At 45.5% G+C, this 17,340-nt stretch overlaps 1 protein-coding gene across 12 annotated transcripts in view; it reads right to left on the bottom strand.

Moving 5' to 3' along the window:
- ARHGEF9 (Cdc42 guanine nucleotide exchange factor 9) overlaps positions 1-17,340 on the bottom strand; it is a 419,582-nt gene that overhangs the window by 53,624 nt on the left and 348,618 nt on the right. For 10 of the 12 annotated variants that reach the window (XM_075940846.1, XM_075940851.1, XM_075940848.1 and 7 more), the window contains 2 exons: positions 14,458-14,690; positions 4,449-4,578 (listed from right to left, as the gene is read on the bottom strand). In XM_075940846.1, coding sequence (XP_075796961.1) covers positions 4,449-4,578; positions 14,458-14,690 — 363 coding nt within the window. Of the gene's footprint in view, positions 1-2,214; positions 2,598-4,448; positions 4,579-9,711; positions 10,143-14,457; positions 14,691-17,340 lie in introns of those variants that run through there. The other 2 variants (XM_075940849.1, XM_075940850.1) reach the window with 2 other exon arrangements.

Genomic DNA, 17,340 nt, shown 5'->3' with positions numbered 1-17,340 from the left:
CCATCAGTTGTTATCAGCAAAACAGAGCCATCTTCTCAGAATCCCTTCCCGATCTCAGTGATTATACCTAAACAAATAGCGTGTACACACACACACACACACACACGTGCGTGCACCAGGCAGTGTTGCAGCAGCACTGAGGTAAAGCTGAAGAGAAAGGCTAAGTAGGGCTTGGATGAACCGTCTGATGAAAAATCAGGCCCTGTTCAACCAACGGGCATTTACATTTTTCACATGTTGACTCCAAAGTTAACCTTCAACATGGGATCATCTGGAGAATCCCCAGGGCTAAATTCACTGTTGACATATGCAGACACAACTCCATTGGCTTCCACAGAACTGTATGTACTTAAATCAGCTGTGAATTGGGCCCTGGCTGTTTCTTAATTTAGGCTCAGCAGCATGCCTATGTTCCCAATGCATCCGCCCTTTGGGAGTCCTAGGAATAGACGGCTATCGAAGTAACTAAGACCTAGATTCACACTGGAAACTTGAGGTGTTGCAGTGATCAACAGCGAAATGCTTACATTTTAAATGCCTTTTGCCTGCCCAGGCTTACCATCAATGCATGGAAAAAATTAGGCTCCTAGAAAAGGGACTCACAGGGTACGTCCACACAGTGGAGCTATTTCAGGGTACCAGAAGTACTCCGAAATAGCTATTCTGTGTCTATTGAAGCAGCCTGTTATTTTGAAATGTATTTTGAAATAATGGCCTGCTTATTCCGACATCCCAGTAATCCTTGTTCCATGATGGATAAGGGGAATTTTGGAATAGTGAGTTATTTTGAAATTTGGCGCTCTGTAGAAATACACTTGAAATAAGCTGCACATTTTGCATAGTTTATTTTCGCACCCACAGACACTAGCTCACTGAGCAGGGAGGGCTGTCTAAGCTCGCCAGCAGGAAATGGCAAGGAAAGGTTTGGAGCCTAAGCCCTGCCCCTAAAGGGGAGGTAGATGCTTAACTCTGTGTTGGAGTGAGGTGCCTGTCTCCAACCATGACGCTCAGCCACGAAACCTCTCTTGGAGTTAGGCACCTAAACCAGATCAGCCCTTTCTCAGGAAAATCTGTGGTGGAGATGGGGCCCCCCTTCTACTCTCCCAGCAAGTGCCCTAACCACTGCACTATTTGGGTATTCTAAGGCAGGGTACTCTCATTCTCTCCTGTTCCTGCTACTCCACTTTATATGAAATATTTTACTAATTATTGGAGCAGAGTGCATGAGAATGACTATAGCCCCTTGGTTAGGGCTGTCCCTTGTAAAGCGAGAGATCATGGTTAAATCCATGAGCTAATCCAGGCAGAGTAGGGATTCTAACTGCAGCCTGGGGGAGTGCTTTAACCACTGGCTAATCAGTGCAGGGAGGGGGGTAAGTAGCAGCACTGCCAACACGACAATGATGAATTAGGTGTGCTCTGAGCATGCCTCTTGGATTAGGACCTGTAGGTGAGATATGCAGGGGAACACCCACTTTGCGAATTTCATCACGGCACAGGGCTAGGTGACAGATGAGTGATGGTTTTGGGAATGCTAGTGGCACCTAAATGTTGGACTTGAATGCTTAAAAGGAGCAGTTAGGCACCTACATCCCCCCTGAGCATCTAGTCCTAAATGGCCCCATAGTAGTTTTTTTCCACATGAAGTAGTTAAAGAAGGTGTCTGTGTCACACATGGGTACAGAGAAGTTCAGTGGTGATGGCTAAGAGCACAGAGGAAGACTGCATCGGAGCCAGGAGCACAAATAATAGTTCCCTTCTCTAAACCATCCTCTCAAACTGCTTGGCCAAGCTTCTTTCTGAAAGAGATTTGAAGTTTGGCTGATGCTGAGTTCACTTCCATCACGTATTCCTTCTGGATTTGCAATAACAGAACAATGAACCCACTGTCTTTCCTTCTGGCACATTCTTGTTCACTTCTGGCCCAGGCTCATTTCAAAGACTGTTGCCATATATTGACCCTATAATATTATTTATTTACATTTTGGAACCCCCTAGTTGCCCTTGCTGAGATCAGAAAGCCGGTGTGCCATGTATGTACAAATACATAGCAAGAGAGAGTCCATACCCCGAAGGACTTACAATTGAAGTAGACAAGAAATTGAGGCACACAGAAATGAAATGATCTGCAAAGGGTCAAACAGCAGGTCCATGGCAGAGCCAGCCTTGAAACATATGTCTCCTGACTTACTAACCAATGCCCTATTGACTGGATTGTAACTACCTATCAGAATGCACCATCTCCTTTGACAGGCAGGCATATCTGCCATTAGAGTACTTTGATGAATTGTTGGGGCTGAGACTGGGGAGATGATGGCTGTAGCTAAATCGAAGTGAATTTATCAGCCACACTAATGGTGGTGGAAAGGAAACTAATTCCACCATTCCTAGGTACAGACCACATTGGCTTTCCATTCACGCATGAACATTAAGTGTCTGGAGACGGATCTGTTCTCATTCTAGGTTTATTTACAATTGGGCTCTTGGCATTTCTTATAAATGAGTCATAGTAACTCATCATATATTTCTGGCTGAAGATACATCTGATGACCTTGTACCTCCTCCCCTGATGACTGTCTTCTAATGCAATAACAAGCCTGCATGTCAATATCAGAGATTTTTAAAATAAATAACAGTGAATGAATCAATAAAGCAAATCATCTGCATCTTCTGCTTTTCCTGCTAGTCAAAATTTAAGTACCAACCATAATCGCATCATTTCCACCTATACTCTTTATTTACTGAATTAGGGTCTAATCATGCCCTAATATGCACCAGTGTAATTTCAGCTAAATCAATGTGGAGGCACTAGAGAAACTGAGTGTAAGTGATGGGCCCTAAATTTCTCCCTCTCTCCCCTGATCCTCCTAGGTTTTGTCCAGAAAATATATAAAGGATGGAGTCATCTCTTCCTTTCACCAGTTTACCCCAGCATCACTCCATTAACTTCAATGGCATTTCTCTTCATTTAAATTGATGTGAGAAAGAAGAGCATCCAGGACCGGTTACATCAGTGAGAATTTTCTTGCTAAAAATGCATGTTAATGACTCCATGTAGGATGAGCTTTATAAAACTGCCCTGCTTTGCCCTAGTTCAACAATCCCAACTACAAATGGAGATTTTGATAATAGAACAATGGGAAAAACAAAGGATATTAAAAATGTCCCAGATGAACACATGGCAAACCACAGTAACCTGCAAGATCTGGTGATGCAGTATCCCTCAGCTTCCCTTCCCCAGCCCATTCCCCTGTGATCATTCACTACACGGAGACCACAATTAAGCTCCGATTCAATATCCAACTTTAATCATGAGAGTAATTCTATTGACTCCAATTCAGTATGTCCTAGCATGCCAATTAATTAGTGAATTGGAGCCTTCAGCTGTAACATCTGGGATATGGACTGTTTCTATTATTTGGTGTGTCAAATGTCTGTATAGAACCATATGCACCTTTTGGGTTGAATATCTTATTAAATAGTAATAATAATAATACTCTATTCATTATGAAATCATTACTAAGGTTTAAGCTGCCTTTGATAGCTCTGCTCAAACTAGCACCTAAAAACAGCAGTATGACCACAGCAGCACAGGCAGCTTGGCCTAGCGGCTTGACTATATACCCAGGGGTTGGGCAGGATTGTACTGGGATGGCTAGCCACACTGCTATTTTTAGGGTACTAGCTCAAGCAGGGACAGTGCAGGTTTATCTGTCTGAGCTGGGAATTATACCTCCGGGTATGTCTACACTACCCCACTAGTTCGAACTAGCGGGGTAATGTAGGCATACCGCACTTGCAAATGAAGCCCGGGATTTGAATTTCCCGGGCTTCATTTGCATAAGCGGGGCGCCGCCATTTTTAAATCCCCTCTCGTTCGAACCCCGTGCCGCGCGGCTACCTAGGAAGCCTAGTTCGAACTACCTAGTTCGTGCTCCGTGTAGCCGCGCGGCACGGGGTTCGAACGAGAGGGGATTAAAAAATGGCGGCGCCCCGCTTATGCAAATGAAGCCTGGGAAATTCAAATCCCGGGCTTCATTTGCAATTGCGGTATGCCTACATTATCCCGCTAGTTCGAACTAGCGGGGTAGTGTAGACATACCCTCCCAGTGGCTGTGTAGACATTCCCTTAAAGACAAAATGCCTCCTTCTACCTTTCTGTTTAATCCAGGTTACCGCAATGCTCTGTCGTTTGCTCCCAAACACAGCTGTCCTGTACAAAAGGCATGAGGTAAGTTGTGTGCCCTAGAGCCTTCTGGAGGCCAGACAGAATTTACACCCACATCCTCCATACACACCATTAGTGGAGACGGTTCACATACGAGCTACTGGCACCTAAACATGACGTCTCTGTGTTACTTGCAGCCCAAGCACAATATGAATCAATTACCCTCTGCTTTGTGTGATGGAATCTAGTGGAGCCCATCATTGCCAAATGCATACTGTACCTCCCAGTCCAGGACTGAGGCCTGCCACTGAGCGATCTTGTCAATGTTCTCCAGTCTCCGTTTCCGCTCATTGATCTGCTGAGTCACATTCCTCATGACTGCGAGGGCAGCCGCCACGTACCTGTAGTCACTAGAAAACACAAAAGGAGCCCATGGAATTGCATCTGTCGCACAATGGAAGTGTACAAGGGTTCATTGTTATTAACAGCATTACAGCTGCAACTGTTAGAAAAGGGGACTAACAGCAATTTTCCACTTGTTATTATTCTTGATACTTCTCCTCTGCTGGTTGCTTTTTGGTTTGTCAACCTCTTCCTCCTATTTTCCCCTTTGCCCTCCAAAAAAGCATTAACTTGTTTCAAATGGAGATACTGCGAAACTCTAATCAAATTAATGAGCCAGACTCCTCAGCTGCCGTACATCGATGTAACTTCATTGACTCACATGGAGTTGCATGGAATGACAGCAGTTGTAGATCTTGCTCTTTTGGAAAATGTTAGGGTGATCAGCTACATTTCTGGGCTGTTTGAACATCCCTAGCTCCATGACTGTGCAGGAAAAGGATGGGAGATGGCCTATTGTAGAGGCTTGGAATGTTTCATTTTGAAAATGAAAGCTGGAAAACATTTTACTGTTAATGTTCCAATATAAGAACTAGGAGTCACCAAATGAAATTAATAGGCAGCAGGTTTAAAACAAACAAAAGGAAGGTTTTCTTCACTCAGCGCATGGTCAACCTGTGGAACTCCTTGCCAGAGGATGCAGTGAAGGCTAGAACTTTAACAGGATTCAGAAAAGAGCTAGGTAGATTCATGGAGGTTAGATCCATCCATGGTTATTAGCCAGGATGGGTAGGAATGGTGTCCCTAGCCTCTGTTTCTCTGGAAGTGGGAGACAGGGGAGGGATCACGTGAGGATTACACCTGTTGTGATCCCTCCCTCTGGGGCATCTAGTATTGGCCACCATCAGCTGACAGGATACTGGGCTAGAAGGACCTTTGGTCTGACCCAGTATGGCCATTCTTATGTTCTTATAAAATTAGTTTCCTTATTGTAGTGATTTATCATAAATGTATACAATGCCCAGAACAAACCTCTGGATGTCTCAGTCTCAAGTTATCTGGGACAGAACCAGACAGTTTCGCAGTCATATTATGTATGTGAGCAGTTCTCTCTGTGTGTGCATATACATCTATCGAGCTACCTGCCTGTATTCGTAGCTAAATCCACACACACGGGGGATACAAAGAGGGCAACTGCCCCAGGACCTGGTACTTCAAAAGGGTCTGGGGCTCCTGGCCACCACAGCCACTACTGTGAGAGCAGTGGCGGACGGAGGCCCAGACCCTTTATATTGCTGCTGGAGCCCTGCACAGTGCACTTCAGGCAGCCCTGAGGGATGGCTGGGGGGCGTATGCAGTGTGCTCCAGGCAGCACTGAAGGCTGGCAGCCCCCACCCCTACTCCATTTGCCTGAAGCCCCACCCCTTATGGGAGCACAAAGCAGGCTCCCCCCATCTTGTGCAAGAGCCTGGCAATTCTGTCAGCCCAACTGCACACAAATAGTCCCAAATTGGAGTTGCTCGTGCCTCCTCTGATCACACTGGTGTTTCTGGAAGAAGCAGAGCCAGGGCAAAGTATTTTTATATCAAGACAATTTCCTTCCAGAGCTTCTTTTTGCAAGACTTGGGTTCAGGACTTCTCTGGATTGCGCATCTACCTATGCTTGCCTTTGAATAATGAAAGGGCGAAGGTGTTCCCTGGGTCCCCAGAAGAAGCATGTGTGACACTTTAAAACCTCAGTCTATAACACACTATATCTGGTTTGAATACAGAGGGAACTACCCTGGCTGGCAAAGAATACACAAGTTATTGCTCTTATAACCCTTAGGACATAAGGCTGGAGCCCAGTCTGCTCAGCCTTTCTACACTGCAGGCAGCTGCCAGAGGCTCATGCTAGTGGGGCTCGAGCTAGTGTGCTAAAAATAGCAATGTGGACGTAATAGCTCATGGTAGACTTGGGTTTTCAAGCTTCATGGGCTGGCGGGGCTTGAGAGCCCAAGCCGCAGTAGCCATGCTGCTGTTTGTAATGAGTTAGCTCAAGCCCTGCTCGTGCGAATCAGTCTCTGGGCTCGCGGTCAGCCGCTGAGTAGACAAACCCAAAATGACAGAAGGAGAGTCACATAGCACTTGTCTCATGGCATTTGCTCTCACTGTGAATATCTCATGTGCTATGTGAGCAAATTAAAGCGATTCTTTTGCTTCCTGGATGCGAGGTGTGAGTGTAATAGCAGAACGAAAACAGCCTCCCGCCTGAGCCAACCAGGGTGATGATCAGTCTTTTCAAAAAGTGATGCTGAAATCAATGCTATTGATTTCCACCTTGTGCCTCATTTTCTATTTCTGGAGACCTTCACATTCATTTCTATTGGGAAGGCAGACTAGTCCAGCTGCTATAATGTTGCCATAATTTATGATTAACTTAGGGGTTGGTATTGACTTCTAACTAATGAGAAAAAGGGAGATCTCATGCAGCTGCTAAGGAAATGGCTCTATTGGTGACTGTTCAAGTTTGTCAGTGACATTTAGAAGAGGGGATTAACACTTTGTATTCTAGTACCTGAAATATGTAGACAAAACCTCTCAGGTGTGGAGTTGCTCATTACAGACCCAAGCTGACTTCAGTCTCACTCACACATTTGGCATTATCCCACTGCTCATTATGTCAAAGAAATAGCATATCATTTTGAGTCAACTCCTCCACAATTTTTGTAATATTCTGCCCTTGAAAGTCTTGTTGTAATGTTAACTATTTTCCAACATTTGGAGACTTGTAAGTTTAGTGCCAGGGATAGATACTTCAGTATTAGATATTGAAAACAGGCAATTCATTTCTTTTTGTATTTCACAGCTTCCTTCCTCTAACATGATTTTAGATCCAAAAACTCACTAAGTGCCCCAAATGGGTTAGAAATTGGGAAAGTATTAAAATAAAATGTACAGCATATTTTTATATTTTCCATCATAAAATATAGATACGATTTTAACATTTTTTCTGATCTTGATGTTCTTACTCGGTTTCAACTCAGTCCTTAGGAAAAACCTTTGCTAAATTAAAAAGAACTATTGTTCCCAAACTTTCCAATCATCGAATAAATAGTGAGTAAAGGACTCTAGGAATTGGCCCTGAGACTATACATTAAGGATGATGGTTAGAGAATACACCCTCAGGGAGGGGAATGTGTGTGGGGCAGACAGTGAAAAGTGTTGAGCCAATGTCCTGATACACTGATAAAATGGAAACACAATTAATGGGTGAGGCTTACGCAAATAGGATCAAATCTATGGCTGTGTCTAGACTGGCATGATTTTGCATAAATACTTTTAATGGAAAAGATTTTCTGTTAAAAGTATTTGCACAAGAGAGCATCCACACTGGCACGGATGCTTTTGCGCAAAAGACATCTTTTGGGCAAAAGCATCCGTGCCAGTGTAGACGCTCTCTTGCGCAAGAAAGCTCTGACGGCTATTTTAGCCATCGGGCTTTCTTGCACAAGAAATTAACTTGGCTATCTACACTGGCCCTCTTGTGCAAGAATACTTGCACAAGAGGGTTTATCCCAGAGCGGGAGCATCGGAGTATTTGTGCAAGAACCACTGATTTTGTACAGTACAAAGTTAGTGTTCTTGCGCAAATACTCGCGTCCAGTGTAGACAGGTGGCAAGATTTTGCGCAAAAGCAGTTGCTTTTGCGCAACATTTTGCCAGTTTAGACACACTCTATGGTTGTGTCTACACTGGCATGAATTTCCGGAAATGCTTAAAACGGAATACTATTCCGTTTTCAGTTTTTCCGGAAAAGGAGCATCTACATTGGCAGGCTGCTTTTCCGGAAAAGCCCTTTTTCTGGAAAAGCGTCTGTGGCCAATGTAGATGCGCTTTTCCGGAAAAGAGCCCCGATCGCCATTTTTGCGATCGGGGCTTTTTTCTGGAAAAGACTACTGGGCTGTCTACACTGGCCCTTTTCCGGAACAGTGTTCCGGAATAAGGACTTATGCCCGAGCGGGAGCAGAATAGTTTTTCTGGAATAGCAGCTGATTTTGTACAGTAGAGCATCGTTGCTTTTCCGGAAATTCAAGGGCCAGTGTAGACAGCTCGCAGCTTATTCCGGAAAAAGCGGCTGATTTTCCGGAATAAGTGGCCCAGTGTAGACACAGCCTATATGTAGCAGGGTTACCACCCTGCTCCAGGCATAAAAGGGGTTAAAAACAGCCTGGGGAGAGTGCAGTCCTGAGATCCAATTGGAGAGGGGCTGGAGTCAGCCAATCAGGGCTTGGCTAGGCCCTATAAAAAGGTTTCTGAAGGAGAGGAACACATTCTTGCTCCAACTCCCGAGGGAGAGGGACCTAGCTGCCGGCTAGTATGGGTACCATGGACAGTGCAATGCTGGGAAACAGGGTGAGCCAGGGGAACTCTGGCCTGACTACACTCAGGCTGAGGCTCAGTGAGGTACTAGGGCTGCAGAGAGGCAGCCAGGGTAGGTGAAGACAGCAGGTCCACAGCACCTTGCCTGTGGTCAGTGGCCATTTCAGACTACAGTTTGCCCCTCAGGTAAGGGGTTAGATGATGACTGGCAGTGGGTCACTGAGATAAGGTGGGGATTGGGGGCTGGCGGTTCCCTGAAGGTGTGGACCCCAGAGTGTGGGGGCACTGCAGCAGAGCAGCACCCTGAGGGATGGGCTCCATGGTCTGGGAGGGACAACAGGTAACAGCAGGAGCGTCACTGGCTGGAAGAGGGTGCTCCGGAAGCTGGTTGGAGCTAATTCCCAGAGTGACCAGCAGGAACTGCCATGGCAGTGAGTCACAAATTGTTACACTACACTTCAGGTAGTTATATGCAAGAAATTGGAGTGTGAAAGTATAAAAGTGACTAATATCAGTTAAGGATTTCCAACATCTCCCCCTGACCCCAGAACACTCACACACACTTAACTCTGGTTTGGATCTGCAGGAGGGAACATTTGGGACTAGTCTCAAAACAGCATGATATCCCATAGCGCAGAAATTAACTTCGCAAATTAAGTTGACAGCTTTCCCAAGAAGCCCACAATAGAAACACTGGGAGGGACTGGCCCTTGTTACTACCTGCACAGCAATGGAAGGAAGTTATTCTTTTATAGAATCCATGAAAACAACTCCTAATGCCAAGTGTCCAGGGAAAACTCTGGATGCCTTTAATTTTAAACTGACTTCTTCCCCCAAATCTTACTTTCACTGAAACTCTGAATCAAGGAACTTGTTGAAAGCACTGGGCAGTGACCCTACAATACCAATTGCTCATAAGGCAATGTTGCAGTGATGACCTTCAGATATTTAATGAATGTTAAACGGGTTTCAATCTTGGGACAATGAACAGATGTGCCTTTGTGAAAAATTCAGATGAACTGGCCCGGAGACAATGAACAATTGAACAGAGTCAAGATTTTAAAGCATCCCCAGCCCTGCCTCCATGTGGAGTGGGCTGGTGCCAATAAAGCTGGGCTTTATGCTGGTAATGCTAATTCACTAATTCTAATGTTCCATTTGAAGAGGAACCAGCATGTACATTTTTCCTTTCCTGCATTAATGAAGCAAGAATCAGCGACTGAACTTTCTGGGCTCCCAGCCCATGTCTGCGGCTGAGCTGACAAAGAACCTAGAAGAAAAACGGCAGAAGAAAGCATTTGGCTGGTGGATTAATATTAGGATAGCATTCAAAATAAAATTAAGGCCGATAAATTGCTCGTCAGTTATATTTGGGATGCAATGATTTCCTTCCAATGCAGAATGCAAGCATGGGCTCTTGCCAAAATGTCATGTGCTAACTTGGGCTGGAATGATCAGGAATTTGGATGCAGGCCCATTGTCCTGGATCTATAAATAGTAGCTCTATAGCAATACAATAAGAGAATGATTACAGCTAACCAGAGGGGAAGGGCAGGGAAATCTAATGGTATCTACTGACAAATGATACAAAATTCCTTCCTTTCATGGGGCCAGATTATGAACTCCTTGTTCATTTTGAGTAATAACACTCTAATGCCATTACCTTTTGCATAGTAAGGTGCTACTCAGAGGAAGAGATTCACAATCTGACCCATGATGAGCATCAATCCACCAGGCCATTTTGTTCCTTTAGTTTTTCTCCCACAATCAAATTAAACACATTGTCTAACAATCTGATTTACAGGCACAAAGAATTTTAGATATTAGGTAGTTGGGGAATTTTAGATATATTAGATATTTTGGAAATTTAGATAGCCAGCCTGAAGTCTATACTAACCCTTTTATTGGTAAAACTTTTGTCTCGCAGGGTTGTGGGGAAAAACACCTGCCCCCAACTGACATAAGTTTGACAAACAGAAGCACTGATGTAGCCAGCCCTATGTCTGCAGGAGACGCTCTCCCACCTACATAACTACAGGTTGGACCATCTTGGTCTGGAACCCTCAGCACCTGACTGGTCCCAAATGATGGAATTTGCTAGACCAATTCTGCCCTCTGCTGCTGGCCTCTGGGCTCTCTCCAGGAGTCACCAGCCTCCCAGCCAGGCTCTCCTCCTGGCCACTGACCCCTCTGCCAGCCTCAGCTCCTGGCCTCCGCAGCTAGCCCTAACCAGGCTCCTGAGCACCGGACCAGCCCTGCTCCTGGCCCTAGCTGGGCTCTGGCCACACACACCTTAGCTTGGCTCCATTCCTGGCCGCCAGCCCCCCAGCCACTGAACCAGCTCTGCTCCTGGCCCTGGCTGAGCTCATGGTCACCAGTCCCCCCGTGGCTATACCAGCTTTGCTCCTGAACCTAGCCTCTGGCCTCTCTGCCACCAGACTACCAACTGGCCCTCGCTTCCAGCCACCAGGGCTCTCTGGTCCAAGGGCTCTCTGGTTCAGCAACATCCATAGGCACCCGAGAGGTTCAATCTGTACTGCTGTTTATTGGGGGTGGATTCATTATGCCAACAGGAGAGCTCTCTGCATAAAGCCGCTACATGGGAGAGCTCACAGAGGTGTAGTGGCAGTGCTGCTGTAAGGTCTGTAGTATAGACACAGCCTGCATTCTAGCTTGGTACCCATCCCCACCTGCCGTCATATCACATCTTTCTTTTCTGCATATTCCAATCCCTTAATAATTATTCACTTTTCCATCTACTTCTCGGGCAATTATTAACCTAGGCACTAACCCCCAAGTGATGTTAATGGAAAGCCTGACAATGCTGCAGCAGGGAAATTTCAAACTCCAGAAAGAGAAGGAGACCCCAAATTCTATGCACAAATCTGATGCAAACACACAAAGACCTCTGAGTCACTAAACCCTTCCATGCCTCTATGTGCCTACTTCACACAATTACCTCAGAGGTAATTAGCCTCTGAGGGAAGCTATGAGGCCTTAGTAATCTCAAAAGTGCTTTAAGACCTTTGAATGGGAGGAAATTGATATTATCTAGAGACAATGGGCAGCTATTGTTAGTGCAGCTTTTTTTGCAAATATCTAAAAGGTTGCTACAAGGAGAAGGGTGACAATTTATTCTCCTTAACCTCTGAGGATAGGACAAGAAGAAATTGGGTTTAAACCGCAGCAAAGGAGGTTTAGGCTGGACATGAGGAAAAACTTCCTGTCAGGGTGGTGAAACACTGGAATAAATAGTATAGTGAGGCTGTGGAAATTCCCATCCTTGCAGATTCTTAAGATATCTAAACAATAGCTATCAAAAAGCACTTTTTAAAATTCTCTCCCTGTCCTACTACCCCATTAAACTAACATGCCTTTGGTGAACTTGGGTACTTATACCTGGGACCAGGTTTTCTGATCTCAGTAAAAGCATGTAAATTCAAAGTACCTTCAGTGATGAGGCTCCAGATTTACACCAATATAAAATATATTAGACTGTCTCAGATGATTGTAATGTAACCATGGGAGTGCATTGATGCCCTCAGAACATCACAACATCAATGGTCTACCTGACTATATAATCACAGAGTAATGTTGAGTCCTCAATGAAAAAGGAATGCTTTAAACCACACTGAACCCAAAAATGTAATTTTACCCTCAGTATAATCACACTGCACATTGGTATTAGTTCTAATTACCTAAGAGGAATGAGACATTCCTCCTTTCTGAGGCTGCTTTTCCCTACATTCTAGGAAGTCAGAAGCCTGTGTGCATCACAAAACAGCAAATGCTATTGTGACTAGGGCGGCAAGGTGTCTGGTATTGAACCGGACAGCCCGGTATTTTCACCTCCTGTCTGGTAAAAAAATTCAGAAAATACCGGACACCTAAAATGTCCAGTACTTTCTGATTTTTTCCCGGACAGGAGGCAAAAATCCCAGGAAAACCAGGCTAAATACAGAGGCAGCCTGACAACCCTAGTGCTTATCGGGTTCCGCAGGGAGGCAAGATGGCAGACAGACGCCGGCAGCCTGTTAGGGCCAAAAAGCTTCACCACACGGTTTTTAAAGGGGCCAACACACTTTTTCCTAGTGTGGTTTTGTTGTTGTTGTTCGGTATTTTTTCTGAAACAATCTGGCAACCCTAATTGTGACATCAGAATGGTTTGGGATCGGAAAGATGAATAAGCTATGAGATTTGAATCCAGGGCTAGGTTTCAAATGCTCCAAAGGTCAGTAGGTTCAGATTCAGGATTTTGATTTGGCCCCATGATAAAGGAAGGGAGAAACTTGGATGCAGGTCCAAGATTGGGTTTCAAACATTCATCCTTACAGAGATGTTTGTATCCAGGGTTTGGTTCAAGCTAATATCTATTAGACATTGGCGAACCAGGGCAGATCACATACACATAAATCTCTGCTCTTGTCATCTCTTTCTCCATTTCCAAAACCAAATCACAAACCAAACCATTTTAGAAGTTTCTGAAATGTCTGGTTGCTGTTCGTGCTGCTTGCTCTGCTTCCCCCCACATCTGGAGCTGGGGATAAGGGAGCAGAGTTTGAGAGCTGGGGAAGTCAGATAATTTCAGTGCAAGCAGCAAGTGAAACTGGCAAGAATTAGCCAGGCGAGCAGCCATTATTTCACTTTTCCCAGAGAAAATTTCAATTTTGCAAAAATGGCATTTTCATCAGAATATTAGTCTGATGGAAAGTTCCTGGCTAGCTCTAGTTCAGAAAAACATGCAAACTTTTCTGTGCTTCTCAGATCCAAACTCAGATGCCAGAAACAGTGACAGACACAACCTGCAACAACCAGATGAGGATCTGAATTTTGCCCACATTTAGGGAGTTCAGGTGCAAGTTACTGGTCTGGCCCATTTTTATCCGAACACAAGAGGTGCTCCCATTCCCTGCTCTGATGAGTTCACTGTCAGGAGAGGGAAACAAACCTTTTTGGCTAATGTATCTTAACTGAGTACATTTATCAATAATTCATCCAGAGTAGCAGGTAGCATCAAAAAGTACAACTAAGTATCATTACTTCAGGTCTCTGAGTACAGTGGAATTATATTTAGTTCCACTGGGAATAAATGCTTTGGGTAGGCTTTCTATCTAGTTTGCTGAACTTCTGCCCTGCCTTAATTTTAACAAGTTACCATGAGGAAAAACAGCTGGATGCAAGAAAAAGTAAGAGAGAAAATCTTTGAGTACATCTACATTACAGAGAAAAATTGAAGCTGCCACAGTCAATCTTCCAGGGTTTGAATTAGTGGTCTACTTAAGACAGCTAATTCGAACTGAGGGGCACTCCGGTCGATGCTGGTAACCCTGCTTTCATGAGGAGTAAGGGAAGTGGAAGGAAGAGTGTTCTTCCTTCGACTTCCTGAAGTGTGGACAGCGCCAAAAGCTGAGTTAAGATGCTTCAACTCCAGCTATGCAATAAATGTAGCTGAAGTTGCATATCTTAATTCAACTTTGTCCTGTAGTGTAGACATACCCTTTGTTATTTAGTAAAAAAGAAATATGCTCTCATATGTCTTCAGCCATCAAAAACACAAGTAGAGTAAAAAAGAGGCATCTCATTACCTGTGATCCTGTGCAGTATACTTCAATAGCTCTGCCAGTTGCAAGGGGTATTTGCAGATCTTCTGCACTGGTGTAAGAAGGAAACCGTCTATGGCAATGTCAATCATCTGCTGCAACAAACGACATGCTTCGAAGAAATGCTGGTACCTGCCATCCTTCATCAGTTTGGACAGCTCCATACACGCATCCAAGTGATTGTTACAGTACTCTGAATAGATCCAGAACCCGTCTTGCTGCGAGAGGTGAGAGTGAGGGAATGAACACAGAAGGAGACAGAGAGAAGAGAGGAGAGTATATCAGACAAGTGCTGGGAACAATAAACTGCTTGTCACACTAACAAGAATAAATTACAACAAGAAAAAGAAAAACAGCCCAGCAGCAGCAGCAGCAAGGTCTGATGTTGGATTACTCGCACGCAGGCCTTGTCCTGTTCTCTGTGTAGCACTCAATTAGCAGGGTGTCTCTGCGGGGAATCTGTTACACTGACACATTGTTGCAGGTACGGTTGAAATACAAGAGTGTAGGAAGATCATCCCTTCAGAGAGCCACGTGGGAGCTTTCGATTTCAAATCAAGAAATGGGGCTTGTTTTCTTTAAAATGGCAAAGGTGAAGCTGAATCACAGCTCAGGTCTTTGGCAGCACACGCTGCCAAGTAATAATGATATGCACAGTGCCTTCCACCAGATGCTCCCCAAAGTGTGTGATAAATTTCTATGAGCTAAGCCTCACCCCACCCACACGGGATAGATTTGGAAAGCCCAGCTTTCTCAGGCATGAAGGGGGGAAGGGACTTGCTCATAGTAATACACCACCACCTCGGCGGTGGAATTAGAGGCGCACCCCCTGGCTTGAAGTGGTTCCCATCACATCCATGGTTTACAGCAGAGGTCTCAACTCCTGCCTGCAGACCATCCCCAGCTGGAGCGATTGCACAATCTGTCCCAGGACTTCCCTGCTCTGTTATCAACCCCCAAACTCTGCCCCTTCCCCCCATCTCTCTTCCCTCTCCCCCCATGATACCCCATCTCTGAGGATGCAGCTTCAGGGTGGGGAGAGAGGGCTGGCACCATGCAGCGGCAGTGGTCATGCCCCTCCCCCCACGGCAGCAGAAGCTGGGGGGAAGCGGAGAGCACTGGGCGAATGCACTCGCTCCACTTTTCCGCAGCACATGTCACCATCTCCAGGCCCTCCACCAGTGATCCCCCTCAGGTACGGGGTGCCATGCAGCCAGAGGGTGGGGTGATGGCAGGAAGAGGCAGGGCTTGGGGACCGGTAATGGACAGGCTTCCCCCCAGTCTGCTAGGAGTCCCAGGCTGGATTGTGCCATCACTCTGGCTGGAGATGGCCCATAGACTGGGAGTTTGAGACTCCTGGTTTACAGTTTGGTTCAATGGCTCCCAGCATCCCCACTGTATAAATTGTTCCAGCCCCTCTGGCACCACCAGAGTTAGAAACAAACCTTGATCACAAAACCACCTCTTCCTTCTCTGCGTTCGTCCATCAAGTCTGTTAGTATTTATTTGTATTACATTGCTTAGAGGCCAGCCTAGGTATTGTGAGGGCCCCAAGACTTGGTATAAACACATAGTAAGAGGAGCAGTCCTGCCTTCAGGAGCTTATAGGCTATACAGACAAGAGGTAGATGAAAAGAATATGTACAAGAACATTGGTAAACTGAGGCACAGAGTGATATGTGAACACAGAGAGAAGAACTGAACTCAGGTATGTGCGTCACTGTCCCACATCTTGCTACAAGACCAACCTTTGATGTGCTGCATTCAAGCAGTGGTTGCTACTTAATGATGCACAGGAAGGGGCTGCTCACCCCTTAAACACACTTGGCCACATTCTCTTCATGCTACACATCAGGGGTGGGGAAGCGGTTCGGGGCTGTACACAAGTGAGAAGCAAAAAAGCAAGCCCTCATTGATGTGGCCCCGGGGAGGGGGTTGGAGTGCCAGCACAGGCTCCCTAAAACTGGGGGGGGGGGGAGAGCCCTGAGCCTCGGAGGCCAGACCCAGGGAAGCAGGCAGTCGCATCCATGTCCCGGGCCTTAGGTTCCGCACCCCTGCTCTACATGAAGAGAGTTTGCACTTTCTGCTCTTGGTACTGCCTGTGCTACTCCCTTAAACACAAGCTTCCTGGATAGAACAAGAACAGGGAAATCAGGAAAGATGGCTCTTGGGAAGGCACAGAGACTCCAGACAGTTGACCATGTGTTTCCAAGGGCTTGAGGATTCTGGGAGTTCAGAGGAGCCAAACACCTTGCTTTCCTCTGTCACAGCAAGTTGGGGAAAACCTCACAGATACAAGCTCTCCCACCAGTCTGCTGGAGGGGGTTAGGACCCCACCATGAGGATATAGCCAGTGTTGAAACTCTCCCATGACTTCATGATATGAGTTTTCTAATTTCCTCTCTGCAGATTTCTGCCCATCATGGTAGTATCTTGGCACCACCCTTGCAGATCTAACCAGGGATGTTTTTATTACAGTATTGTCCATCAAAAAAAGAACGATGCTCTTCGCTGCAAAGGCCAGCGGCAATTAGCGGAAGCTGCGAGTGATTTTAATGATGTCCCACTGAAATTTCATTAATGCCTGCAATGAGATTCTCTAATGAAACTGAAGTGTTGCTGATGGGAAACGTAGCTCTGTAAGTAATGAAGATACACATAAAAGGATCCACATCCTGGATCAGAGCACCTCTTACATAAGCACCGATACAGCACTTCATTCTCCCTAAAGGAAAATCCAAAAAAGCAGAACTGTAATTTTCTTGACATTTCCTGACATATTTACAACACTGGGCAATTTATCAGCTCCCGTAATATACAGCTTATGTAATAGGCGAGATGGGGTGGGCTAAAGCCTTTAGCGTTATA

Source organism: Pelodiscus sinensis, chromosome 13, assembly GCF_049634645.1.
Source record: "Pelodiscus sinensis isolate JC-2024 chromosome 13, ASM4963464v1, whole genome shotgun sequence".
NCBI lineage: Eukaryota > Metazoa > Chordata > Testudines > Trionychidae > Pelodiscus > Pelodiscus sinensis.
The sequence above is the reverse complement of the archived record's forward strand: the minus strand, read 5'-3'. Positions and strand labels throughout refer to the sequence as shown.